This window comes from Delphinus delphis, chromosome 16 (genome assembly GCF_949987515.2).
Source record: "Delphinus delphis chromosome 16, mDelDel1.2, whole genome shotgun sequence".
NCBI classification, from domain to species: Eukaryota; Metazoa; Chordata; class Mammalia; order Artiodactyla; family Delphinidae; genus Delphinus; species Delphinus delphis.
Window position 1 is genome coordinate 15128768 of NC_082698.1, and position 25558 is coordinate 15154325.

Consider the following 25558-nt stretch of genomic DNA (forward strand, 5'->3'; position numbering starts at 1 on the left):
TCTTAGCAAAGGATAATACAGTACTAATTAATAAAACATCCTAACAATACAAAAGGAATCATTTTTGAGAAATGGGAATTCCTATAAATACAGGATGTTTTAGATAGTGCTTCGGTGGTACTATATTAATTCTGTACTTTAAAAAATCTTTGCAATCACATATACTTGAAATATGTTTTCATATTAATGCTAATCTGGTTACATGAAATGATTTCTTCTAGCTTCTTAAATTTGGTATAATGAGAATTATTTTTACATTAAAGTATTCAAAGCTAGTTTATTAAACTATCAAGTTTTTGTGATTTCCTAAAAATGTAGCTGTCAGAGGTTTTGGAAAATGATATAAGACAATTTTATAAATATGTTATTAGTTACTTATATTCTACTAAATACTGATGAACACGCTATTCATGATGTTTATCCTTGACAATTTCTCTGCATAATGAGTGTCTGAAATATAGTATATATGTATACTATATTTGTACTGCATACATATATGCATTTGTTGAATATATAACTAAAATAACTATTTCATAGGATATATACATTACATATGGGTGTGTGAATGTATTCAAATTTAGGAGAAACTGTCAAAAGGTTTTTCAAATGCTTCTACTGGTTTATACACACTTGGATTATCAATATTGTAAATTTTAACCATTTAAGTGGATGTGTAGTGGTACCTGAATTTAAATTACCCTGTGGCTAATAAGGTTGAGCAACTTTTAAAATGCGTTTTGGTCATTTGGATATCCTTTTGTTCAAGTCGCTTGCCCATTTTCTCTTGAGTCATCTGATTATTTTCTTGTTGATCTGTAGTACTTCTCTACATATTCGGAAATAGAGACCTTTGTTGACTTTATGTGTTGCAAATACCTCCTACACTGCAGCTTGCCTTTTCACCTTCTTAGTGATATTTTTTAGACATACATAGTTCAGTCTATCATTTTTCCTTTATTAAGAGTATTATTTAAATACTATTTTTAAAGTCTTTCTTTGCCAATAAAAGCAAAGATATTTACCCGTTATCTTCTACAATATTTATTATTTTACATTCCATACTTAGATTTACAATTGATCTGAAACTAATTTGTGTACGATTTGAAGCAGGGCCCCAAATTCATTTCTTTCAATTGTATACCAATTGGCCCAGAATAATTTATTGAAAAAACGACTCTGTAGTGCCAACTTTGTTACACTAAGTGCCAATAAATGTGTAGGTCTGTCTGGGGAACTCCTATTTGCTACAATGGTCTATGTCGCTATCTTTGCAGCAACACTTAATTACTGTAGCTTCGAATTCATGAAATCTAGTAAAGAAGTCTTCCAGCTTTGTTCTTCTAAAAGTTTTGGTTTAGCTATGATTGGTCTTTCACATTTTCATATAAATTTTTAAATAAGCATGTCAATTTCTATAAGAAAAATACTTTCTGCAATTTTGTTTTGGGATTACATTAAATCTAAACATCAATTTGGGCAGAATAGGTATCTCTACAGTATTGTTTCAATTAATTATCATTATGTATCTTCCATTTATTTAGGTCTTCAATTTCTCACATGGTTTTTGAGTTTTTTATGGAAAGATCCTGTGTATATGTCATTAAATTTACATCTCAGGTTGTTGATGTTCTGATGATAAACTGTACTGCTTTTATGGTATTGCTTTTAAATTGTATTTAAAATTGTATTGCTTTTAAATCATCATTTTCTAACTGTTCCTGGTATACAGAATTATACTGGATTGGTTTTCTTTATATTGACCTTATATCAAGCAACCTATTACTCATATATCTTTTATACTTTGTTATTCCCTTTAACTTTAATTGTATTATTGCACTGGCTGGAAATGCCAATACAATGTTGAATAGAAACACTGATAGTAGCCACTCTTATTCATTCCTAAACTTAAAGGAAAATTTTTCAACATTACACTATAATGTTTGCAATAAAGTTTTTCTATTGGTTTGTACGTTTTACCACACAAATAGTTTGCTTCTATTCCTATTGTATTTGAGTTTTCATCATGAATACTTGTTCAATTTTATCTAAATTTTCCTTTGCAACATTTGAGAAGATTATATGCCTTCACTTATTTATTCTTTTAATGTGTTAATTACTCTGATTTTATGAATTTTTAATTTACCTTATATTCTTAGAGTGAACCCAAATGATGTATAAATACTTTTATACTTTTTGTATATTTTCTAAGCAGCATAGGGCTAGGTTTTATTTTTATACCCAGTCCAAAAATCTTTAGCTTTTGACTGGAATATTTGTCTCCTACATTCAGTGTAACTGGAATATTTACTTCCTCACATTTAGTATAATTATGACGTATTTGGAGTTAAATATATCATCTTCCTTTATATTTCTCCCAACTTTACTTTGTTCCCTTTCTATTCCTTTCTTGTTTTCTTCCAAATGCATTAAGTACTATTCTCATTTTTCCCTTTACTCACCTGTTGGATATACAGTGTTTTACTTTTATTTTTTGTTGTTACCTAATGATTACAATATAAATCCTTAACTATTAATGTCTACTATAAATTAGTTTTTTATCAATTCCCATAGGATACAAGGACCTTAGTAATGCTGAACACCATTTACCCTTCTTCCTGATTTATGTGCTGCTATTATCATCCATTTAAATTTTGTATATATTTAAGCCTCTATTACTATTATAGTATTATATAGTAAATAATCACTTAGATATACCCTTTCCATTTCTCTCTTCCTTCTAGTATCTAGGATCATTTTTCTTCGACTTCAATATTTTGAAGATCTATTTAGCATTTTCTTTATTTATTTAGTGTTTGCTGTATTGCAGGTCTGCTGCTGTCAAATTCATCATGTTTTTCTGAAAAGTCCATGTTTTCCTTCCATTTTTTAAGGGTTTTTCACTGGGTGAAGAACTTTGGACTGATATTTTCCTTCAGCCATTTGAAGACACCATGTCTTCTAGATTCCGGTTTTTCAGTTAAAAAACCAGTTGTCAGTCTTAGTGTTGTTTCTTTAAAGAGAATATGCGTTTTTCCCCTCTGGCTGCTCTTCTAATTCTATTTGGGTTTTCATAAGTTTTACAGTGATATTTCTAGGTGTAAGTTTCTTTGTACTCACCCCCTTGGTACTCAAGGAATTTCTTCAATTTGTAGCTAGCTATCCTTTGTCACTTTTGAAAATTCTCAGTCATTTAAGACTTCCAACAGTGCTCCACATTATCTTCTCAATCCTCTTCTTCTGGACTTCAATTACATGCATGTTAGAACATTTCCACAAGTCCCTTATATTTCTTTCCCTGTTTTATTTTTCATTCTTTGTCTTTCTTTATTTCAACATGGGTATTTCCTTCTGACCCATCTTCCATTTCATTAATCCCCCCTCAGCTGTGTCTAACCTGCTGTAAACATATCCAAAGAATTCTTAATTCATTTAATCTACTTTCCATTTCTATAATTTCCATTTCATTCTTTAGTAAAAGTTTCCAGTTGTCTGTTAATATTTTCCTACCTTATATTTTAATTCCTTCATCATAAAATCCTAATTATTTTAAAATTTCTGTCTGAAGATGCCATTATCCTATAGGTATATTTCAAATGGCTGGGTTTTTTTCATGGCTTTTCTTTTCCTAAACCTTATTATTTTTTGTTTTGTAACAAATATTGTATATGAAATAATTTGAGGCTCTGTATGATACTGTCTTCCTCAAGAAAGGATTTACTTTTGCTCTGCCACGAGTTAGACTATGGGCAGAGCACCAAAACCAATGAAAGACCATGATGATTCAAAGATAAGTTTATACTCACTCATAGGTTTAGAACTTCAGGAACCAGACTACATTGTGAAGTGTGTAACAAGACCCCTATTCCTTGGCACACCTAGAAATCCATTTTGGTCCTCCGTATTGATTGACGAAAGCTCTGCTCAGTTTCTCAGGCAGTTTTCAGGATTTATAATTGTCTCAAGGACAAAAGTTGTGCAAAATGCCAATCATACCTCCCTTTTCATTCTATCTCTCCTTAATCTTGACCAACAAATAGGACTGTCTTTATAGTCCTATGATGCCTTAAAAAGATGTAACTCCTAATTTTTCTCAGTGGAAATAGTAGTCCAGAATAATCCATTTCCCCATTGAAAAAGACTTTCTCTAAACACACATTTACTAATAGCTCAGCAAGGTAGCCTATCTACTAAAATATAATACTGCATTTTATTAAACTAAAAAAATGAAAATTAGGAAAATTACCCAAAGGAAAAGTCTTCATTTTTTTAATTTCATCTTCCTTTTTTTAAATAAAGTGTAAATTACAATATATGTTTGAAAGTGACAGTGAAGAGGATAGAACAAATCACAATTTGGTGGAAAACTGTATTTCATTTAAACACATGAAGTAATTTCATATAAGTTTAAAAGAATGTTTAGTGTTTAAAAACAAAAAGGGGGTCACTTCCCAGGCCCTACAAAAGAAAATGAGTACAACAAAAATTCTATTTTAAAACTTGTATACCTAGAAAAATCAATAAGCAATTCACTAAATAGAAAACACGAGTGCAAATGAACACATAAAAATATGCTTATTCACTATAGCAATCAGGGTATGCACATTAAAATATCAGTACAATACCATTCACATCCACTGCACTGGCAAAAGGAAAATATCCTCATAATTACCAAGCATTGGTGAGACTACAAAGAAACAAGGACACTTATACCCTGCTGGTGGAAGTGTACATTATCACAGTGACTTGAGAAGCAATTAGGCAACGGGTAGTAAAGTTAAGGATGTGAATATCCTCACATACAGCAATTTCACTTTTAGGTATGTACCCTAGAGAAACTCTGGCATATGTGAAATGACCAGTACAAGATGTACAACGTACTTCTGCCCAATCTACTCACCAAGTCTTAGTGTTAACTTCATACTTATAAAGGTCATCTACCAATCCATATTTGTTGCCTGGTAATGCTTTATAGCCTCCATGAACATAAATGGACTTTGTTATTTCATCATACACACTGGTATGGCCATATCCACCTTGAACAATAGCTCCTTTAGTTTCCGGAACAAGCCAAGTGTTTGATGCTGTAAGAGAAAGAAGATAAATCATGAACTCAAATAGTATTTAGAAATAAAACTAATATACCACCAAACTACCAACAAGTTCATTCTCATACCACATTTTATGAGTAAAGTATACCTAATAATCATTTAATTAAAAAACATTACTAAATATGTGCTAGGTGGTTAAGAATCTGCCTGCCAATGCAGGGCACACGGGTTCAATCCCTGGTCTGGGAAGATCCCACATGCCACAGAGCAACTAAGCTCATGTGCCACAACTACTGAGCCTGCACTCTAGAGTCTGTGAGACACAACTATTGAGCCCACGTGCCACAACTACTGAAGCCCGTGTGCCTAGAGCCCATGCTCTGCAACAAGAGAAGCCACCACAATGAGAAGCCCGCGCACCACAACAAAGAGCCAACGCATCCAAAATAAATAAATAAATTTATTTTAAAAATAAATAAATATGTGCTAGTTAGTTACTATGTTGGGTGCTAGGGATTGAAGGTAAGTAAGACTGGTCTTTTTGCAAATTTTAATTAAACTCTGAAATATTGAAAATACCTAATTTTTGTATGTGAGAGAGAAAATGAAAACTTTATTCTCACATACATTTCTGTATTTGTAAACAAACCTGAAAAAAAAGACTTAACAAATAGTTTATGAGAGCCTATTATGTCACAGGCTCTGAGTTTAGTCACTGATATTACAAAGACTAAAATTAAGATATGACTCTTGCCCTTAACAATTTTTAGCACTCTGCTGGTCTTTTATCTCTTGGTTATGAGTCCCACTGTCCCTTCTAAGAGTGCTTTGTATTATTGATAAAAACCTAAAAATTAAATTTCTAAGACTTGCTGACAGATGTGTTACCATCAGGTTCCACCAATGAAAGTACTGGGGAGAGCTTAGAAGGCAAAAGGAAGAAAGATTCTGCTTTCTTCTCTAACAGAAGGAACAGGTAGGTGACTACAGTAGGTAACGGCAGTGGTGGTTTTATAGCAACAGCAGCAGGGGTACCACCTGCGCAGTGGCAGCAGTAGCACCTCCAGTAAGTAGCTCAATTACAGATGTGGTCCTAAGCTCCAGCCTGGGTATGTAGCAGCTCCAGATTTCTGGGCGATCCCCTCATTTTGGTGTCTCTAGTATTTTGGTAATTAACTCCCTATATTAAGTTCCCATTCTGCTTGATATATCTAGAAGGGACTCTTATTTCTATGGCAAATTCACTAAAACAAGCCCCAATCATATGAAAGACATGTTTTTAAAAATAAGATGAAAATACACATCTCCTTGGCCTTAAAAAATTTAGATTATAAAGAGCAACTCTACAGAAATCTATTATTAGTCTTTAAATATCCACCCAGACCACACTTCCATCTTCCCCCTAACTTTTCACCTCAACTTTGTCATACTAGACAACTCACTGAAAATACTCAAAGCAAATAACAGAAAATAAAGATGATACTTAAAAATTCTTCACACTTACACAATTTTAAGGTAGTGTAGAATGTGATACTTCAACAGTCATAAAAGTAGTCTTAAAAGAAGTATAAAAGAAGTATCAAAAAGGGTTGTTAAAGCCAATTTTACTTAGAGAAAACTAAAAATATTTGAAGAAATTTCAGAGTACATTTGCAACTAATGGGCATTACATTTTGGAAGTAATTTCCAAAGAATGAAGTTAATAATAACTTAGGAACAATTTCTTTAATATACTTCAAACACTTATTAAAGCCATATATATATATATATATATATATATATATATATAGCCAAACTGAAGGTTTTCATGTTTTTATTCACTCTCTTTTTAACACAAAAAGATAAACATACTTCTTATCAAAAAATATTGTAGCAATAAAACGTTGTATAATGCAAAAGTGAATGTTACCTTATGCTCTAGCCCACTATCTAGAGGTATTTTTCACAAATTGTTATGTTCAGAATATTTTCAAACTATAATTCTGAATATTTTATTACAATATACAAAACAAATGTATATGACTTGCATGTACATACATACCTGTAAATATTTGTACCAAAAAATCATGCTATTTTACAACTATTTTTTCACTTAACATCTGGGACATCTTTTCAGGTCCCATTTTTCATTTTTTATCAGCTAAATTCCATTGTATTGATGATACATAACTTATTTAAGTAACTCTACATTGTGACTCATTTAGGTTTCAATTTGTTCTTAAAAACAATGATGGCATAAACTAAAAGTTGCTCTGGATCCACTTTAACAGACCTCAGAAGCAATCCCCCAAAATGCTTACACTGGAAGCTTAACCCCATGTTAGTACAAAGTCCAACACTCTTTAAAGGAATACAGCAAAGTCCAGCAGCCAACAAGGTAAAAACATACAATGCTCAAAATGCATTAAAAAATTAACAGGCACAGAGGGCAAAGAAAATATGACCCGTAACAAGAAGAAAAATCAATCAATAGAGACAGAAATAACAAGGACGATAGAATTAAAAGCTACTGTAAAAAAGCTATTGTAAATATACTCAAATATGTTCAATAATGTTACAGAAAACATGAACATGATAAGGGAAAAATGGAAGATAAAAAAGACTCAAACAGAACTCCTGGAAATGAAAAATACATTGTCTAGAATTAACACAAGGTTAGATACTCTGAGAGAAAAGAACAATGAATTTAAAATATAGAAATAGAAACTATACAAAATGAAGCACAGAAAAAAACAAACAAAAACCCTGAAAAAAAATGAACAGAATATCAGGGACCTGTATGACAATGTCAAGTAGTCTAATCTACTATGATAGAAGTCCAAGAAGTGTGGTGGTAAGGTAGACAGAAATGATGTTTGAAAAAATAGTTTCTCAAATTTAATGAAATCTATAAATCCACAAAACAAAGAAGGTCAATGGTATACAAGCAGGAGAAAAAAAAAAAGAAATAAAGAAACCCACGCCAAGGAATAGCATGAAGTGATTAAGATGCACAAGCAGAACAAAAATAAGAATGCCGCTTGACTTCTCAACAGAAAGCATGCAAGTCAGAAGACAGTGAAGTTACACTTTTAAACTACTGAGAATTATTAACCCAGAATTCTATACCAAAAAATAACTATCAAAGTAGAATTCTATATCCCACAAAATATTTTCCAAAGATGAAAGTAAAACAAAACCTTTTTCAGATAAAGGAAAAAAAAACCCACAGAGAGAATATATTATTGCAGACTTGCCCTATAAAAAAGTGACCAAAATAAGTTTAAGCTGAATGAAAATGATACTTGAAACCAGCCAGAATCTGGATTTATAGAGATGAATGAGGAGTATAGGAAATATCTGATATGTGGGTAGGTATTAAAGGTGTCATTTCTCATCTTCCCTCTCAGTACCTGATAATTAAGTGTCCAAAACAAAAAGTATAACAATTTGTTATGGTCTTCATAACATACGAGATATGATATTAAAAGAGGGAAATGCAGGGATACTAGTCTGAGTTTCTGACATTATATGTGAAGTGGTAGAACATTAATTAAAGGTAGAATCTGAAAAGATAAATAAGCATATTGTAAACTCTAGAGTAACCTCTACAAAAGTAAAATTTAAAAGTACTTAATAAATTAATAGTCCCACAGATTCAAGAAGCTGAGCAAACCATGAATAGGATAAATTCAAAGAAATTCACACCACAATGAAATCACTGAAAACTAAAAGTGCAGAAAACATCTCAGAAGCAGTTACAGAAAAATAACAAATTACCTATAGGGGAACAACAGTTAATGACTATGATTTTATCCTAAGAAACCATGCAGGAGAGAAGGAAGTGCTGAAAAATAACTATAACTATAAAAATAACTATAACTCGGGATTCTATACCTAGCAAAAATATTCTTTAGTGATGAACATAAAATGAATAGATTCTCAGATGTAAAAAAAATTAAGCTGATCCATGGCCAGCAGACCTACTCTAAAAGAAATACTAAAATAAGTTCTTCAGGCGGAAAAGACAACAGAAGGAAACTGGGACTGAAAGAGGACAATTTATCATTAGAACCAACAATTCTAATTGTGTAAACACCCAGTAACAGAACATCTAAATGAGTGAAACATACATGTAAAATAGATAACCAACAAGGATCTACTGTATAGCACAGGGAACCACACTCAATATTTTGTAAGAACCTATTAGGGAAAAGAATCTGAAAAAACTAGATATATATGTATACATAACTGAATCTCTTTGCTCTACCCCTGAAACTAACACAACACTGCAAATAACTATACTTCAATTAAAATTAATTAATTTTAATTATATAGTAAAAAATTAAAAATAAGTAAATGAGTGAAGCAAAAACTAATAGAACTTAAAAATGAAATAGATCCACAATCATAACTGGAGGTTTCTATACTGGTTTTTCAAGAACTAAGAAAAATACTGAACAGAATATCAATAACGATATAGAAGACGTGAATAACTCCATCAACCATAATATAATTGGCACTTACAGAACACCCCAACCAACTAGAGCAGAATGCAGATCTTTTCAAATTCACATGTAACATTCACCAAGGTAGACCATATTCTGGGTCAGAAAATAAGACTCAAGAAAAATTTTAACTGTAAAAAACATAGTCTTTGACAATAATGGAATTAAACAAGAAATAATGGCAAGAAAGATATCGGGAAAATCTTCATATATTTGAATCAAACAAAATACTACTAAACAACCCAGGAGCCAAAGGAAAAAAACACACACAAAAAAATAGAAAACATTTTGAACTAAATGGAAACAAAAAATGCAACATTTCAAAATGTGTGGGATACAGCTAAAGCAGTACTTAAAGCAGTCATTCTCAACAGTGGTTCCCTAAAGCATCAATTGGCATTACCTGGAAGCTTTTTAAAAATGCAAATACCCTGGCACCAATCCTGACACAATCAATAAGAAAATCAGGGATTAGGGCACAGCAATCTATTTTAACAACCTTCTAGGTGATTCTTATGCATCAAGTGTGAGAACTACTGGCTTAGAAGGAAATTTATAACGATACTTATATTTTTAAAAAGAAGAAAAAGGGCTTCCCTGGTGGCGCAGTGGTTGAGAGTCCACCTGCCGATGCAGGGGACACGGGTTCGTGCCCCAGTCCGGGAAGATCCCACATGCCGTAGAGCGGCTAGGCCCATGAGCCATGGCCGCTGAGCCTGCGCGTCCGGAGCCTGTGCTCCGCAACAGGAGAGGCCACAACAGTGAGAGGCCCGCGTACCGCAAAAAAAAAAAAAAAAAAAAAAGGAAGAAAAAGGTCTCAATCTCAATTCAATGATCTATTCTTCCATCTTAAGAAAACAGTAAAACAAGAGCAAATAAAACTCAAAGAAGAAAAGAAATGTAACAAAGCATTAATCAATATGATAGAAAACAGGAAACAAAAGCTGGTTATTTGAAAAGGTCAATAAAATTGAGTAACCTATTAATCTCTAGTCAGACGAGGAAAATAGGACACACGTAACTCATATCAGATATAAGAGGAGATACCACTACAGATTTCACAAATATTAAGTATAAGGGAATATAATGAACAGCTTTATGCCAATAAGTTTAACATCTTAAATGATATGGACATATTACTTAAAAACACAAACTACCAAATCTCATTCAAAAAGAAATCGATAAGTTGAATATTGCTAACAGTTATTAAAGAAAATAAATGCCATAGTCAAAATCTTTCCTACAAAGAAAGCTTCTGGGCCAGATAGTTTCACGGGTGAACTCTACCAAACATTTAAGAAAGAAATAATACCAATTCTACACAAACTCTTACAGAAAATAGAATAGAAACACTCCCCAAATTTAACACTCCCCATTTTACCACTCCCCAAATCATTTTACCATTACAGCCTGGAAAAGCAGACAAAGACATTACAAGAAAAGTAAACTATAGTCCAATATCTCTTATGAGCATAAACATAAAAATCCTTAATAAAATTTTTGCAAATCAATTCTAGCAGTATATGAAAAGGGTAATACATTATGGCCAAGTGGGATTTATCCAAGAATGCAATAGTGGCTTAACATCTGAAAGTCAGTGTCATTCACCATATTAAGAAATCAAAGAAAATAAAAGAACAAATGATCTTCTCTATAGATGCAGAAAATTATTTAACAAAATTTAACATTATTCATGAAAAATACTCAGCAAACTAGGAATAAAAGCAAATTTCCTCCACCTGATAAAAGGCATTAAAAAAACATACCGCTAATGTAATACTACAGTAATTAAAAGACTGGAGCTTTCCCTCCTAAAATATGAAAAAAAAGACAGGAGTATCTGCTCTCACTACCTCTACTCAATATTGTACCAGAGATCCTAGCAGTATAATAATAAAAGGTATATAGATTGAAAAGGAAGAAGAATGTTTATTAGCATGAGCGTAACACATGATCATCTATAGAGAAAATAAGAAAGAATCTACCAAAAAGCTACAAGGAATAGTAAGTGTGTTCAGCAAAGTTGTAGGGTGCCAAATGCTGAAATATACCATGCCCATGAGTTAGAAGACTCAATACTGTTAAAGGCTCAATTTTCCCCTTTATAGATGTAATGCAACCCCAATTAAAATCCCTACATGCTTTTTCTTAATAAACTGACAAGCTGATTCTAAATTTTACATGGCAATGTGAAGGACCTAGAAGAGTCCAAAACTTTTGAAAACAAAACAAACAAAAACAAATGATGGAGGACTGACACTGCCTGATTTACAAAGCTACAGTAATCAACAGAGTGTGGTATTAAACATAATATACATCAACGGACCAAAGGTCAGCTCATACATAAATGGTCAGTTGACTCTTCAAAACATGTACCAAGGTAATTCAATGGGGAAAGGAAACTCTTTCAACCAAAGAACAACTGTATATTTATTTCTTTAAAAAATCTCAGGCCTTAAGCACCCAGGCTGGTCACTTTCAAGTGAGAAACTCCATCCATTTACCGCTACTCCTTATAAATACTATCATTCATTATTTTTTAAAATTATAATTAATGAGTGAATTTACTGCAGGGGCTCAATTTTTAAAATGTACAAAATCACTGCCTTTCTTCTATACTTGTCATAGCTATTGAAAACTGTAATTCTTTTTTTTTTTTTGCTTATTTGAATTTGCACACTTTTATGTAATTGTTATTTATTACTTGAGTAATAAAAAAGAGGGATAATGAGAAAAAGTCACTGGTGTTAAGCAATTTGATTATGTTGTAAATCATGTCTTTTTCTACATGTTCCTTATCATTTGCTATTGTTATCATGACACAGGAAAGGCGAGGAAACACTGCTTTATACTAATTTTTAGCACTGCTCTTTTTATCCTGATTCCAACCTTTGTATATGTGACCAATAAATTTAGCTGCACACGGTAAAAAAAAAAAAAGAAAAAAACTCAGAGTTTACTTCACACCATATATGAAATTTAACTCAAATAGGTGATAGATCTGAGGTTGAGAAGAGCCCAAACTAAATACCTAGAGAAAAACCTTTACGATCTTGAGCTTGACAAAGATCTCTTAGGTAGAACACGTTGATAAATTGTATTTCAACAAAATTTAAAATCTCAGCCTTTTAAAAGACACTGTAAAAATGAAAAGGTATGCCACAACTGGGGAAAAATATTTGCAAAACATATATCAGAGAAAGGACTAATATCCAGAATATATTAAAAATTCTTATAGCTCCATAATAAGAAGTCAAACAACCCAACTTTCAAAATGGACAAAAAGTATGAACATACATTTTACCAAAGAAGATAAATAAATGGCAAATACTGAAATAAAAAGATATTCAGTATCATTAGTCATCAGGGAAATGTAAATAAAAACCGTAAGATATCACTACAATTCCAGAATAGCAAAAATTAAAAAGAAAACAATACCAAGTGTTGGTGGGGATGTGAAGTAACTGGAACTCTCATACACCGCTGGTGGGTTGTAAATGGTAGTATCACTTTGGTAAACAGTATGGAAGTTTCTTATAAAGTTAAACACATAACTGCAAATAACCCAGCAATCCCATTCTACAGCACTTACACAAGAGAACAGAAAACATATGCCCAAACAAAGAGTTGTATGCAAATATTCATAACAGCTTTTATTCAAAAGACCTAATAACTGGACTCAAATGTCCACTAACTAGTGAACACATAAATTATATCTTATTCCTACAATGAAATACCATTCAAGATTAAAAAGAAGCAAACTACTGACACGAGCAAAAATTTAGATGAATCTGAAAATTATTATGCTAATACAATGAGACCATATACCACATGATTTCATTTATATGAAATTTGAAATGAGGCAAAACTATATTGACAGAAAACGGATCAGTGGTTACCTGGAGCTAGAGGATCATGAGAGATTGATGGCACAGGGTCATGAGTAAACTTTCTGGAGAAATAGAAATGTTCTATATCTTAACTGAGGTAGCACTTACACAACTCTATCGATTTGTTAAAGCTTCTCAAGTTGCACTCTGATGTTTTTATACATACCCACATATGTGCTGGTGACAAGTAAATCTGCCTTTCTCAGCCTCCCTCACTTAGCATATGGCATCTCCATTCTTCTAGTTGCTCAACCAAACATCTTAGAGCTATCCTTGACTCCTTTTCCTCACATTTTACATGATCTCTCAGTGATTCCTGTTGTCACCACTTTCAAAACAAATCTAGAATCCAACAACTCCTCACCACCTTCTCTGCTAACACATTATTCCAAGACAATATTACTATTCATGTGAATGACTGATCACTGGAAGTGCGCAATACAGGAGAAAAGATTTTTATTAAGTTAATTGTTAATTTTATTAAGTTAATTGTTAAATAATTGTTAATTTATTAAGATTTTTATTAAGTTAATTGCTAAAGATTTTTATTAGATTTATAATAATATTATAATATAATAAATATTAGTATATATTATATTAATATATTATTTATATTAATATAAATATATAATAATATAATAAATAAAGATTTTTATTAAGACTGGCAAGGATACCTTGGAATCACTATAAATAAAGCACCAACTGTTTTATTACTCCCCGCTATGGTGCCAAGGGGAAATTTAAGCCAAGCAAGACCCAGCTTGCATGAATGTTTCCCTTACTTTACCCACACTGTAAAATTACATAACCAAGCCAATCTCCTTTCCCTGCTCTCTCAAGCCATTTTCAGACCTGCTTGGGAGCCTGCCCTGCACATGTCAGAAAGCCTCATTTTGTGAATAATAAGTCTTTCATACTCTCTTGGTATTCGTGTTTCATACTCTCTTGGCACCATCGGCCTCAACATCCAAAGCAAATATTGGGGATTCCCTTCTGTGGGATGACCACAATATATCAGAATACAATAACAATCTTTATGGGAAAAGCAGCAAAAAGATTACTAAAGGTAAAGATCACTACATATGAATTTTAAAAGATCAATATTCCAAGAGAGTAATAAAGCTTCAAAATATATAAAGCAAAAATTGAAAAAATTATAAGGAAAAATTTACAAAATCAACATCATCATGGAAACCTTAATGTACCCTTTCCAGCAATTGACAGAACAGTCAAAATATCAGTAAAGATCTAAAAGATTTGAACAACACAAGTAATTAACTACACTTAATAAACAAATGTATTAGGTCATTTTGGAAAAAAGGTCTGGCACTTTCTTAAAAAATTAAAGATATATCTTCCTCCTGACCCAACCAACATCCTTAGGTATTTAGACAAGAGAAATAAAAACACGTCTACTAGTTGACTTGTACAAGAATGGTCACTGAAATTTTATTCATAACAGCCCAAAATTGGAAACAGCCCAGGTGTTCATCAATGAGAAAAAGAACAAAGAAACTGCAATGTATTCATACACTGAAAAAGCACTTAACAAAAAGGAACAAATTACTAATAAACACAACATGTATAAATTTCAAAAGCATCATGGTGAGTGAAAGAAGCCTTATTTTAAAAAGGGTGCATGATGTGTGATTCCCTTTACATGAAATTCCAGAACAGGCAAAACTATTTGATGATGAAAAAAATCAGGAAGCAGGGCAGGTATCAACTGGGAAGGATCAGGAGAGAACTTTCTCAAGTAATGGTCAGTGTCCTATATCTTGATATGAATTTGGGTTACAGATGTATGTTTTGTCAAAACTCACTGAATTGTACACAAAATTTGTGCATTTCACTGTATGTAACTTTTACATTAAAAACATGAGTACAGAACTCTAGTTAACAACAGGCATGCTATTATGTTTAGAAGTGTACTAATGTTTGCAACAGTCTTTAAAATGCACCAAAAAAATAGATAGATGGATAGAGAAATGGATACATACACTGGTAAGTGAAAAAGCAAAAGATTAATTGTAGAAGGTAAGTAGTATGCCTATGAGAATTCACTGCACAATCTCAACTTTTATGTATTTTTGAAATATTTCATAATAATTTTGAGGGAGGAAGCCTATAGGATATGTTCTGTGACCATAATACAATAACCTAGATATTAATAATAAAAATAAATAACTAGAAAACCCCATGTTTGAACATTTTAAACTGCACTTCTAAATAACCCATTAGTGAAAGAAGAAATTAATATGGAATCTTAAACACATTTTGAGCTAAATAACAATTAAAATACTACATACCAAATCATGTAGGATATAACTATAGCCATGTTTACATTGTTTATGTTACAGCTTTAAATGTATATATTTTTAAAAATTCAATGAAGAAAACCTGAAAGATAATGAATTAAGCATCAATATAAAAGGGAAAAAAACATAACAAATCAAAATATATTAAAATGAGGTCATAATAAAAATAAGAATAAAATAGACAATGAATATATTAAGAAAATCAATAACCTCAAAAGTTGGCACTTTGAAAAGTATTAAGATTTACAATCTTGTGGAGAATCTGATCAAGAAAAAAGTAAGAAGACCCAGGCAGCCAATATTAGGAATATAAAAGGGGATAGGGCTATAAAATATTTTAAACTTCACTAAAAGCATATTATGAAGAACTTTAGATCAATACATTGGAAAATTTAGATAAAATGAACAAATTCTGAAAATAAAATCAAGTTACCAAATCTGACAAGAGAGAAAAAACTTGAGTAGTCTTAGAACTATCAGATAAATTGAATCTGTAATTTTAAAATCCTGCCACAAAGAGAACTCCAGATGACTTACGCCAAGCATTTCTAGGAAAAGCAGTAACAACTGAAAGTCTTCCAGACAGTGGGAAGAATTATACTGGCTAGCAAAACAGAAACTGTTTCTCAAAAAGTTATCTGTAGAAGAGATTATGGCTTTACTCCAAAACCCCTAGAGGTTTGCATTGTGATTCTCCAAAAAAAAAAAGTTAATAATTTTTAATATCAGTAAGTATCCAATTAATGTTCAGATTTCTAATTATCTTATAAGCTTCTTCTTTATTTTTTTTTTTGGAAGTTTGTTGGAATCAGGATCTAAATGAGATCCACACATTGAAGTTGCCTGATGTGTCTATTGAATCTCTTTTAACCTATACATTCTCATCCTTATTTTTTTTAATACCAGTAGTTTGCTCTTCAACATTTTTTGTCAATTCCTAGGATGAAGGCATAGAAGTTGTACTTATTAAACAACCATTGACCTAATAAAAGGAGGAGTTAATTAAATCTTTAGATACCAGAATTATGAATCAAAAGTAATGATGAGCTGAAACTATTTTAACAATATATGTCAAGCCCTTCACTGAGATTACAACATTAAATTGACAAGTACAGGATAAAGTATACCTTACTCCCCAGCAGTTATATAAACAACAAAAACCAATGAACTAAGTAAGAAGTTTTGTTGTCTGTAGGCTAACTATAAGTCAAAATAATAATATTAGTATAAAGTATAAATTTAGGTTGCAATAAAAATATTAATAAAAGATGCCCAGAACAAGGGAAAGCAATGGTTTCACATTAGATCCTGCTCTGTTAGGCTCTGATAAGTTTGAATAGATCATCACAGTACAGCAGTCTGTCCTGTGACAGGAGTGTGATAAAGATGACTAAGGGTCACCTAAGATAATGTGTATCTTATATTTACATAATCCTGATTTTGCCATTTACTAGCTGTGTGATCACTGGCCAGTTGTGTGAGACATCTGTGCCTCAGTTCCCTTATCTGTAAAATGGGGTAAAAAGAGCACAAATTTGCATGTTCACGCTGAGGACTAAATGAGCTAATACTTGTGAAATGCTTACACCACCACCTAGCACATAGTAAGGCCTGTTATTATTATTAGAAAATATTCTTTAAATCATTAACATCTGTGTTAAGGTAAATCATTAACATCTTGTTAAAAAGATGTGAGTGGAAAGCTTGTTATGTGAAGACTGAAGGAACTAAGATGCTTATCTAAAGAATGGAAGATAAGCTGAAAATAAGATACCTCAAAATATTTTAGGGTCAATATGTGGAAGAGTGATTAAATTGCACATGTACAGTTCTATATAGTCATGAAAAACCAAGTACAAATTACAAGAAATGCATATTTCTTCTAAACATAAATAAAAATTTTAAATATGTAAAATAATCGGATGGCTACCTTTTAAGGGACTGACACTTCCATCAATGAAAGAATGTTGAGCACAGACAGAAAACCAGAATTTTCTGAATCCTGAATGCACATCTACTAAAATTTTTCAATATAACCAATGCATATTTTCAAATATATGTATAATATTTACATAGCTTATAAAGTTTTAAAAGCAAATGGTTTAATTCCACTTACCAAAACTAAACTATTTTTATTGTGGTATTTTTGGAAACATTTAGTAAATATAAAAATGTATACCATATTAACAGTGGCCTCTGTCACACAAACCTAGGAATTTATTAAAATATTTTACTTATTACTTTGCAACTGTTTCACTTTACCTAATTAGTTCTGAAAGTTCTTCACAAATGAAACTACACAACAAATGCCAAACCTAATTTAAGCACAGTTAAAGTTTGTGTTCTGATTCCTATGACTGAATCATTTTTAAAGGGGAGATTTCATGTATTAAAAATTCCTAATTCCCACCATCTAACATTGTGTTCTGTAGATCTATATTTCCAGATAACCAGTAGGTTGAAAGCAATGTCCAATTTACACTTGAAATTCACCACAGAATTTTGAAAAAACATGTGATGTTAAGAACTGAAGAGAAGAGAAAGCCATATAGTATCACCACACTTAACAGAGAAAAAAATTACCTTCCTAAAAATACAATATCTAATGGTTTTTTAAATCAAAAGAAAAAAGTTAACATAAAATGACATTAATAATGGCTTCCCAACTATACCTCCCAAATCCTAAAGGCATGAAAAATAGTACAGTGAAACATTAATATTATACTAACATTGAGATTCACATTGAGATTCTTAGAAAGTTTATAAGTATTGTTAACCTAAAGTGAAACAAATTTCCCTCAGGACTAACCCAGAAGAGCTTTATGGCCCAAGTTAGTAAAACCATGCACATAAATTCCCCTCTGAGATTTATAGATTCCCTAAAAATCCTATAATTCTAAGTACAGCAAAAAGGACAAACTGACATTTCCTTTACTGTCAGCTTAAGTTCACAAGAATTCTTATTGAAATATATATCCTATATAACCAAATATGAGAAAACATACATCTCTTTCCTCTAATCTATTTTAGCACTTTTAGGTATAATTTCAAAGATACAAACAGGTTGCAAGAATAGTCAAAGGATTCCCATATACCCATTACTCTGATTCACTAATTGTTAACATTTTGTCCCGTTTGTTTTAGCATTAGTTTATTTCCCTCTCTACATCTCTTTTTCTTTCACACGTATACATGCACGTGTGAACACACCACACACACACACAATAGAAATGATTATTTCTATTACCCCTAAATATTTTGGTGTATATCTTAAGAACAAGGATTTTGTTTTAGTTTAACATTTACACACTGTTTAATACACATATATATTTCATTTTGTGAATTGAATTGCGTCCAGTGTAGAATCCAGTCTTGTATCACTTAGCACATTCAGCTGTCAGGTTTCTCTAGCCTTCTTTAATCTGGAACAATTTTTCAGCCTTTCTTCCTCTCTCATAACACTGACATTCTTGAAAAATAAACCTCTCCCCCTTATTAAATAAAATGTTCCTCATTTGAAGTTTATATGATACGCTTCATGATTAGATTCAAGTATACACTCCCAGTTAGAATACTGTAAGCCAGAGGTCAGTAACCTATGTTCCTTGGGCCAAATCTAGTCAGCCACTCATTTTCGTAAACAAAGATGTACTGGCACACTGGCATGTTCATTCATTTACATATCATCCATGGCTTGCTTTCAAACTTCAATGGAAGAATTGAATAAATCAGAGACTGTATGATCTACAAAGCCTAAAATATTTACTTCGTAAGTCTTTACAGAAAAAGTTTACAGAACTCTGCTCTAAGTGATGTTTCCTTTAGCAGGTACCATATCCGGAGGCACACAATGTCCAGTTTCCCATGGTTTGTAATATTAATTTTGATCATATTTTGTTCATTTTATCTTAACATTAAGATGAAATTTTGATCATGGACAAGGTTCTAACCGATTTTTACACTACATAGTTACTATTTTTCCCCTGAACTCTATACACAATCTATGGGAAAGACACTTAAATATCATGCACATCTCATCAAAAATTCATTCCCAACCCCACAGATTTAGCATCCATTGTTGATTCTTTTCTAAATCAATTTTTACTATGATTGTTGCAAAATGATTATTTTTCAACTCCAGCAATGCCAGTTAGCATTCTGTGTAGGAAAGAGGCTTCTCCTCTATTTGTGCCTATCAGTCTGTGTAAGCTCATGGATTTCTATTTTTTCAGTGGTTTGTAGTTTATTGTTTTCCTATTCTGATGCTCAAATTATCCCAGACTGTACAATGGAACCCCCTTCAAGCTGACCCTTATGTTCTTTTGACATAACCCAGAATTTTCTTGAGCACTTCCATATTTAACATAAAAGATGTACCAAGCTCATCTTTTATTTTTCCCTACCACAGCCCTAAAATCAGCCATTTCTCCAAGGAGCCCTGTTTCTTTTCATAGGAATTTTATTAAAAACTATATCTGGGAATATGTGGAATCAACAGGTTCACTACTACTGCAGTATCTTCGCTCGTAAACCTTTCTGAAGAATCAACAAGTATCTGTAACCATCTACCTTCTAATCATAAGCTCATGCTGATACCTCCAATTCCAATCCATCCAGGCAGGACTCTCCCTGGCCTTCTCCATTTCGTATTTGTATCTCCTGTCTTCCACATTGGGAACTCTAGTTCCCAAAAGTATCAACACATTACTCATTCTTTCAGTCTAACCATACATCTAAAGTAATTTCAGAATTGTTTCACCAAAACCTTCAAAATACAAACCTAAAAGACTTGTTGGCAGTTCTTCCCCACAACCACACGTACACTAAAGGCAAACACCGTGTTAAAAACTCACTTGGATTAGTTCTTTTCTCCCCCTTTCAGCATGACTGTATTATTCATTTGAAACACAGTTGGGTTCATTAGTTTCAGTATGCATTACTCTAGAGCTTTCTTTTCTTCCTTTCCTTGTTGATTTAATTTTTATATATAGATAATATATGTTTCTAAAGGCAATATGCTTCTGAAAGTCCAAACTATTTTTAAAAAAGACAAACTCAGGGGACATATTTTCATTTTTCATTTCCTATCCTTTCCACACCATTCTCCACTGCCCCTTGTAAGTAATCAACATCACTGCTGTCTGGTTCATCCTTCTGATGTTTTTTGCTCATATAAGCAGGCGTAAGTATATTTTCTAATTTCCCTTACTTCGCTAATGTACAAAAAGTAGTACATTATATATACTATATACTTGATCACAACATAATCATGTAAATCACTCCATTTAATTTCACAGTTCATCATTATTTTCTACAAATGCATGACCACTAATGTGGGTGTAACAGAGTTTATCCACCGCTCTCTTACATTTAGCATTGAAGTAGTTTCCAAATAATGTTACAATAAATAACCTTGTGCATACAAAAAAAAACGTATTTTTGTGTTTCTGGAGCTGTATCTGCAGGATAAATTCCTTGGAATAGAACTGATATGTATTTCTGTTAGATACTTAAACAGTTTTAAAACACAGTCCAAATTCTCTTAAACTCTTACCACTGATGTGGGATCTATGAACCCTCCCTTTGAATCAAAGGGTTTGTGACTGCTTCAATCAAGAGAGTACAGACGTGTGCTCTGTGACTTCTAAGGCTAGGTCATAAAAGCTATGCAGCTTCTGCCTGGTTTTTGTGGAATGCTTGTTCTTCTGATGTTCCTTCTTAGGACACACTTCTAAAACTCAGCTGGCGTGCTGAGAAGTCCAAACTGCATGCAGATGGTGTAAGTTACCTAAAAACTGTCCCAGTTGAGATTAGCCTTCAGCCATCACAATTGAGACACAATATATATGAGTGAAAAGCGTGCAGATGATTCCAGCCCCCCCCATTCAAATCACCCCAGCTGTTCAGGTCTACCCAGATGAGGTCCCAGATATCACAGAGCAGAGAGAAGCCACCCGTTCTATACTCTGCCCATCACAGACTTCCTTATCTAGTTGACTGTGTTTCTGGACTTTGATTCTATACTATTGTCCTTCTGTACATGCATGCCACATTATCACACTGTCACACTGTTCTAATTATGGAGACTTTGCAGTATGCTTTAATAAATAGTAGGACAAGTCCCCTCATAGCTCTTCCTTTGTAATCTTTTCGTAGCTATTCTTACATGTTTACATGTAATTTTCTATTTCTGTGCTAAATGTACGAGGTTTAAGTGGCAAAGTTATACTTGCTTTCTAAAAAAATTTGTGAGTTTTCCTTCCCTTTTTATTCTCTAAAACAGTTTAGGAAAATTGGGACTATCTCGTTACTAAGTTTGCTAAAATTATCCTGTAATATCACCTAAGCTTGGTGCTTTCTCTATTTTTTCCTATGGAAATTACTCTATATAAACTTTCTATCTCTACTGGGTTCAATTTTGGGAAACTGTTATTTTCTAAGAAATCATCCATTTCTTCAAAGTTTTCAAATTTATTTGTATAGATATACAAAGCAGTCTCGTATTTTTTTTAAATTTCCTATCAATATTATTTTCTCATTGTCATTTCTTACTTCGTATATTTGTGGTTTCTCCCTTGTTTCTTGATTAAATGAGCTAGTGGCTTATTTATTTATTTATTTTTTTTTTTTGCAGTATGCGGGCCTCTCACTGTTGTGGCCTCTCCCGTTACGGAGCACAGGTTCCAGATGCGCAGGCTCAGTGGCCATGGCTCACGGGCCCAGCCGCTCCGCGGCATATGGGATCTTCCCAGACCGGGGCACGAACCCGTGGTCCCCTGCATCGGCAGGTGGACTCTCAACCACTGTGCCACCAGGGAAGCCCCTATTTTATTATTTTTTTTAAAAGTTGTAAGCTATAAATTGATCTATTGTTTTTTCTGTTCTTACATCATTAATTTCAGCTTTTATTTTTATTATTTCCTTTCTGGCACTTTTTTTGTTTAGTTTGTTGTTCTTTTTCTTGCTTTTTGAGTTGGGGATGTGGTTCATTTAGTTTCATCATATTAATATAGTTGTTTAATATTAAGCTAAAAATATTCCTCTGATAACTGCTTTAAAAGTATCTCATAGATTCTTATAGGTGTTTTTACTGTTATTATTTGTCGGCAGTTTTGTAATTTAAGCTAGTATTTACTTCCCTTTTCACCCAACAAAAAGGCTTTATTTAATATTCAGGTATTTAATGTTAATATTTCCGCCTTCTGGAAACTACCGATGTTTTCTTTTTACCCTAACATATGATCAACTTACTTTTTGTGAGTTTTCTGTGTGCACTTGAGAAGATAACATTGCCTACAATCAAGCTGTATTGTTTGACATATATATATTCTTTTGTCCTGTCAAGTACTGAGAGTAATGCTTGACCTGTTTTCTACTGACAGTGATGCTATCTACTTCTCTTTGCATCAGCTATAATTTCCGTTATTTATATAGGTGGTTGCTGGGTTACTTGGTGCATTGATATTCTTCTATTACATATTATATCTTTATGGTGAATTGTGGGTTTTTTTTATATTATAAGGTGTTCTTATCTCATATAATGTCTTGGTGGCCTGAATTCTACTTTCTCTGGTATAAGGATCACAACACCTGCTTTCTCATTGTATCCATTTTCCTAGTAAGTCTTCCTTCATCCCTTCATTTTAGCCTTTCTGAATCAGCGTGTTTCAGATGTGTCTTCTATTTGCAACACAGAGTTGGATTTTGCTTTATGCACCTATTTGAAAATGTTTTCTTTAAACAGGCAACTTAATCTCATTCATGTTTATTGACAAGATATATGTTGGATCTCAACTCTGTCATATTATTTTATAATTACTGTGTGAATTACGATGTTTTTCTGAGGTTTTTTTTTTTCTATTTGATGTTTTCTTTTTGGTATTTAAGAAAGTTTATATTTTTGTTCTAGTGGTTTCCTTGATGTTTATACCTTTCACAGTGCCCTTAATTCTCTTCTTTCCTACTTAATTTTTAACATCTGTATGTCAGTTTTAATACTAGGTGTACCAGGAACAATAGTAATCAACATTCACTATCTTGGTTCAATTGTTCCTTTTATTTGTTTTATGTTATCAAGTCATGTTATAAATAATTTATAGAAGACTAAGACGATAGTGAAAAACTACGTTTTGCAAATTTCCATAAGAATTTAAACATAGCAAACCTCTTTGTGTCAAATAAATGTTGGGGCATAAATATACTAAAAGATAAAAATATATTGTTCACTCATTGATTCTTGAGCTTGAAAAAATTATTTAGGATATCATCTTATGAAGAGTCATAATCTGAGATTTAATGTAAATGATCAATTCCACTATCATCATTATAGGAATAAATGAAAAATTTTTAATTCTCAATTGTGTTCAGTAAAAGCTAAAAACGGGCTACTATGATGATGCCTCCAGTCTTCTCTCATGCCTTCTTTAAATTTGATAAAATAATTTGGGCACTGCAATAAGAAAACTGAAAGATGACAATATAAACAATATATTTCACTGTGGCATCATCCTTCTAAACAGCTTATTTTCTTAGTAATTTAATATTTTAGCATAGTTGGGAACAACTGATGTGCAATGAATTCCTAGAATGATAAAATAACAAAATGTTTCAAAATATAGGAAAAATAAGAACACGAAGATCCCATCATGTATCTTAGATTTGTAAAAGGGTCCAACAGATCCATCTTGGTAATTACATATATAGAATATTTTATTCCATATTTTTTAAATAAGTAAATGTTCTCTTTGTTCTTTGGAAGACTTCTAAGAAAGAATGAAATTTAAGAAACAACAGTCTTCGTAGATATAGTTAGGCCTGCTCAAAAAAGAAACGAAAAAACTAAAACTGGGTCCAACAGACCCTTAGGTATACCAAGAATTAAATGGCATCCTTTGATTCCTACCTATTATCTATCCAACAATCCATGTGCTTTTTCTGCTTTCCTCTTTCTCTCTTCCTTCTCTTCCCATTTTTAGTTGCATTACTTCTACTTGGACAGAACATAAAACATTTGCATACCAGTTATCTACTGACATCCCCACCACCCTTGTTTCAGTCTTAGCTCTGAAATTCAATACATGAAATGTTCTCGATCAGTCTTTTACCTGAAGTGTTCCCATTCACCTCTTCATTAAATGGAGCTTATTCTCTAGGAGAGATGTTGGTAAATTGCAGCCCACAGGCCAAATCCGGCTCAAGTGTTTCTGTAAATCAAGTTTTATTGGAGCAACGTCCACTCATTCATTCATGCATTTTTTACAGCTGCTTGTGGAGAGCTTCAACGACAGATTTGAGTGGTGACAACATACACTGTATGGCCTACAAAGCCTAAATTATATTTACTATCTAGATCTTTACAAAAAGTCTGCACATTTCTACTGTAAAAGAAATAGGGCACATATGTACAGAATTATCTGAGTTTTGCCACGTTCAAACTGTTTTTCTATAGCCTTGACACATGAAGGACTGTTTGCCAAGATACAAAAACCCTTAGCCCGGGCTTCCCTGGTGGCACAGTGGTTGAGAGTCCGCCTGCCGATGCGGGGGACATGGGTTCGTGCCCTGGTCCGGAAAGATCCCACATGCCACGCACGGGCCACTGGGCCTGCGCGTCCGGAGCCTGTGCTCCGCAACAGGAGAGGCCACAACAGTGAGAGGTCCGTGTACCGCAAAAAAAAAAAAAAAAAAACCCTTAGCCTATATTTTCTTTCCGTGAGTTTCTTGAAAAATTTGCTCCTAGTTGCCATGAGTTGTAGGTTGCTTTTGAGAAATCTGATATAATCTCTTGCCCTTGTAAGATATTTCATCTTTCTGCC

General features: G+C 32.6%; 1 protein-coding gene across 1 annotated transcript in view; it reads right to left on the reverse strand.

Moving 5' to 3' along the window:
* ATRNL1 (attractin like 1) overlaps positions 1-25558 on the reverse strand; it is a 672454-nt gene that overhangs the window by 576399 nt on the left and 70497 nt on the right. The window contains exon 9 of the mRNA XM_060034012.1: positions 4898-5081. Within this exon, the coding sequence (XP_059889995.1) occupies positions 4898-5081 (184 nt within the window). The remainder of the gene's footprint in view (positions 1-4897; positions 5082-25558) is intronic.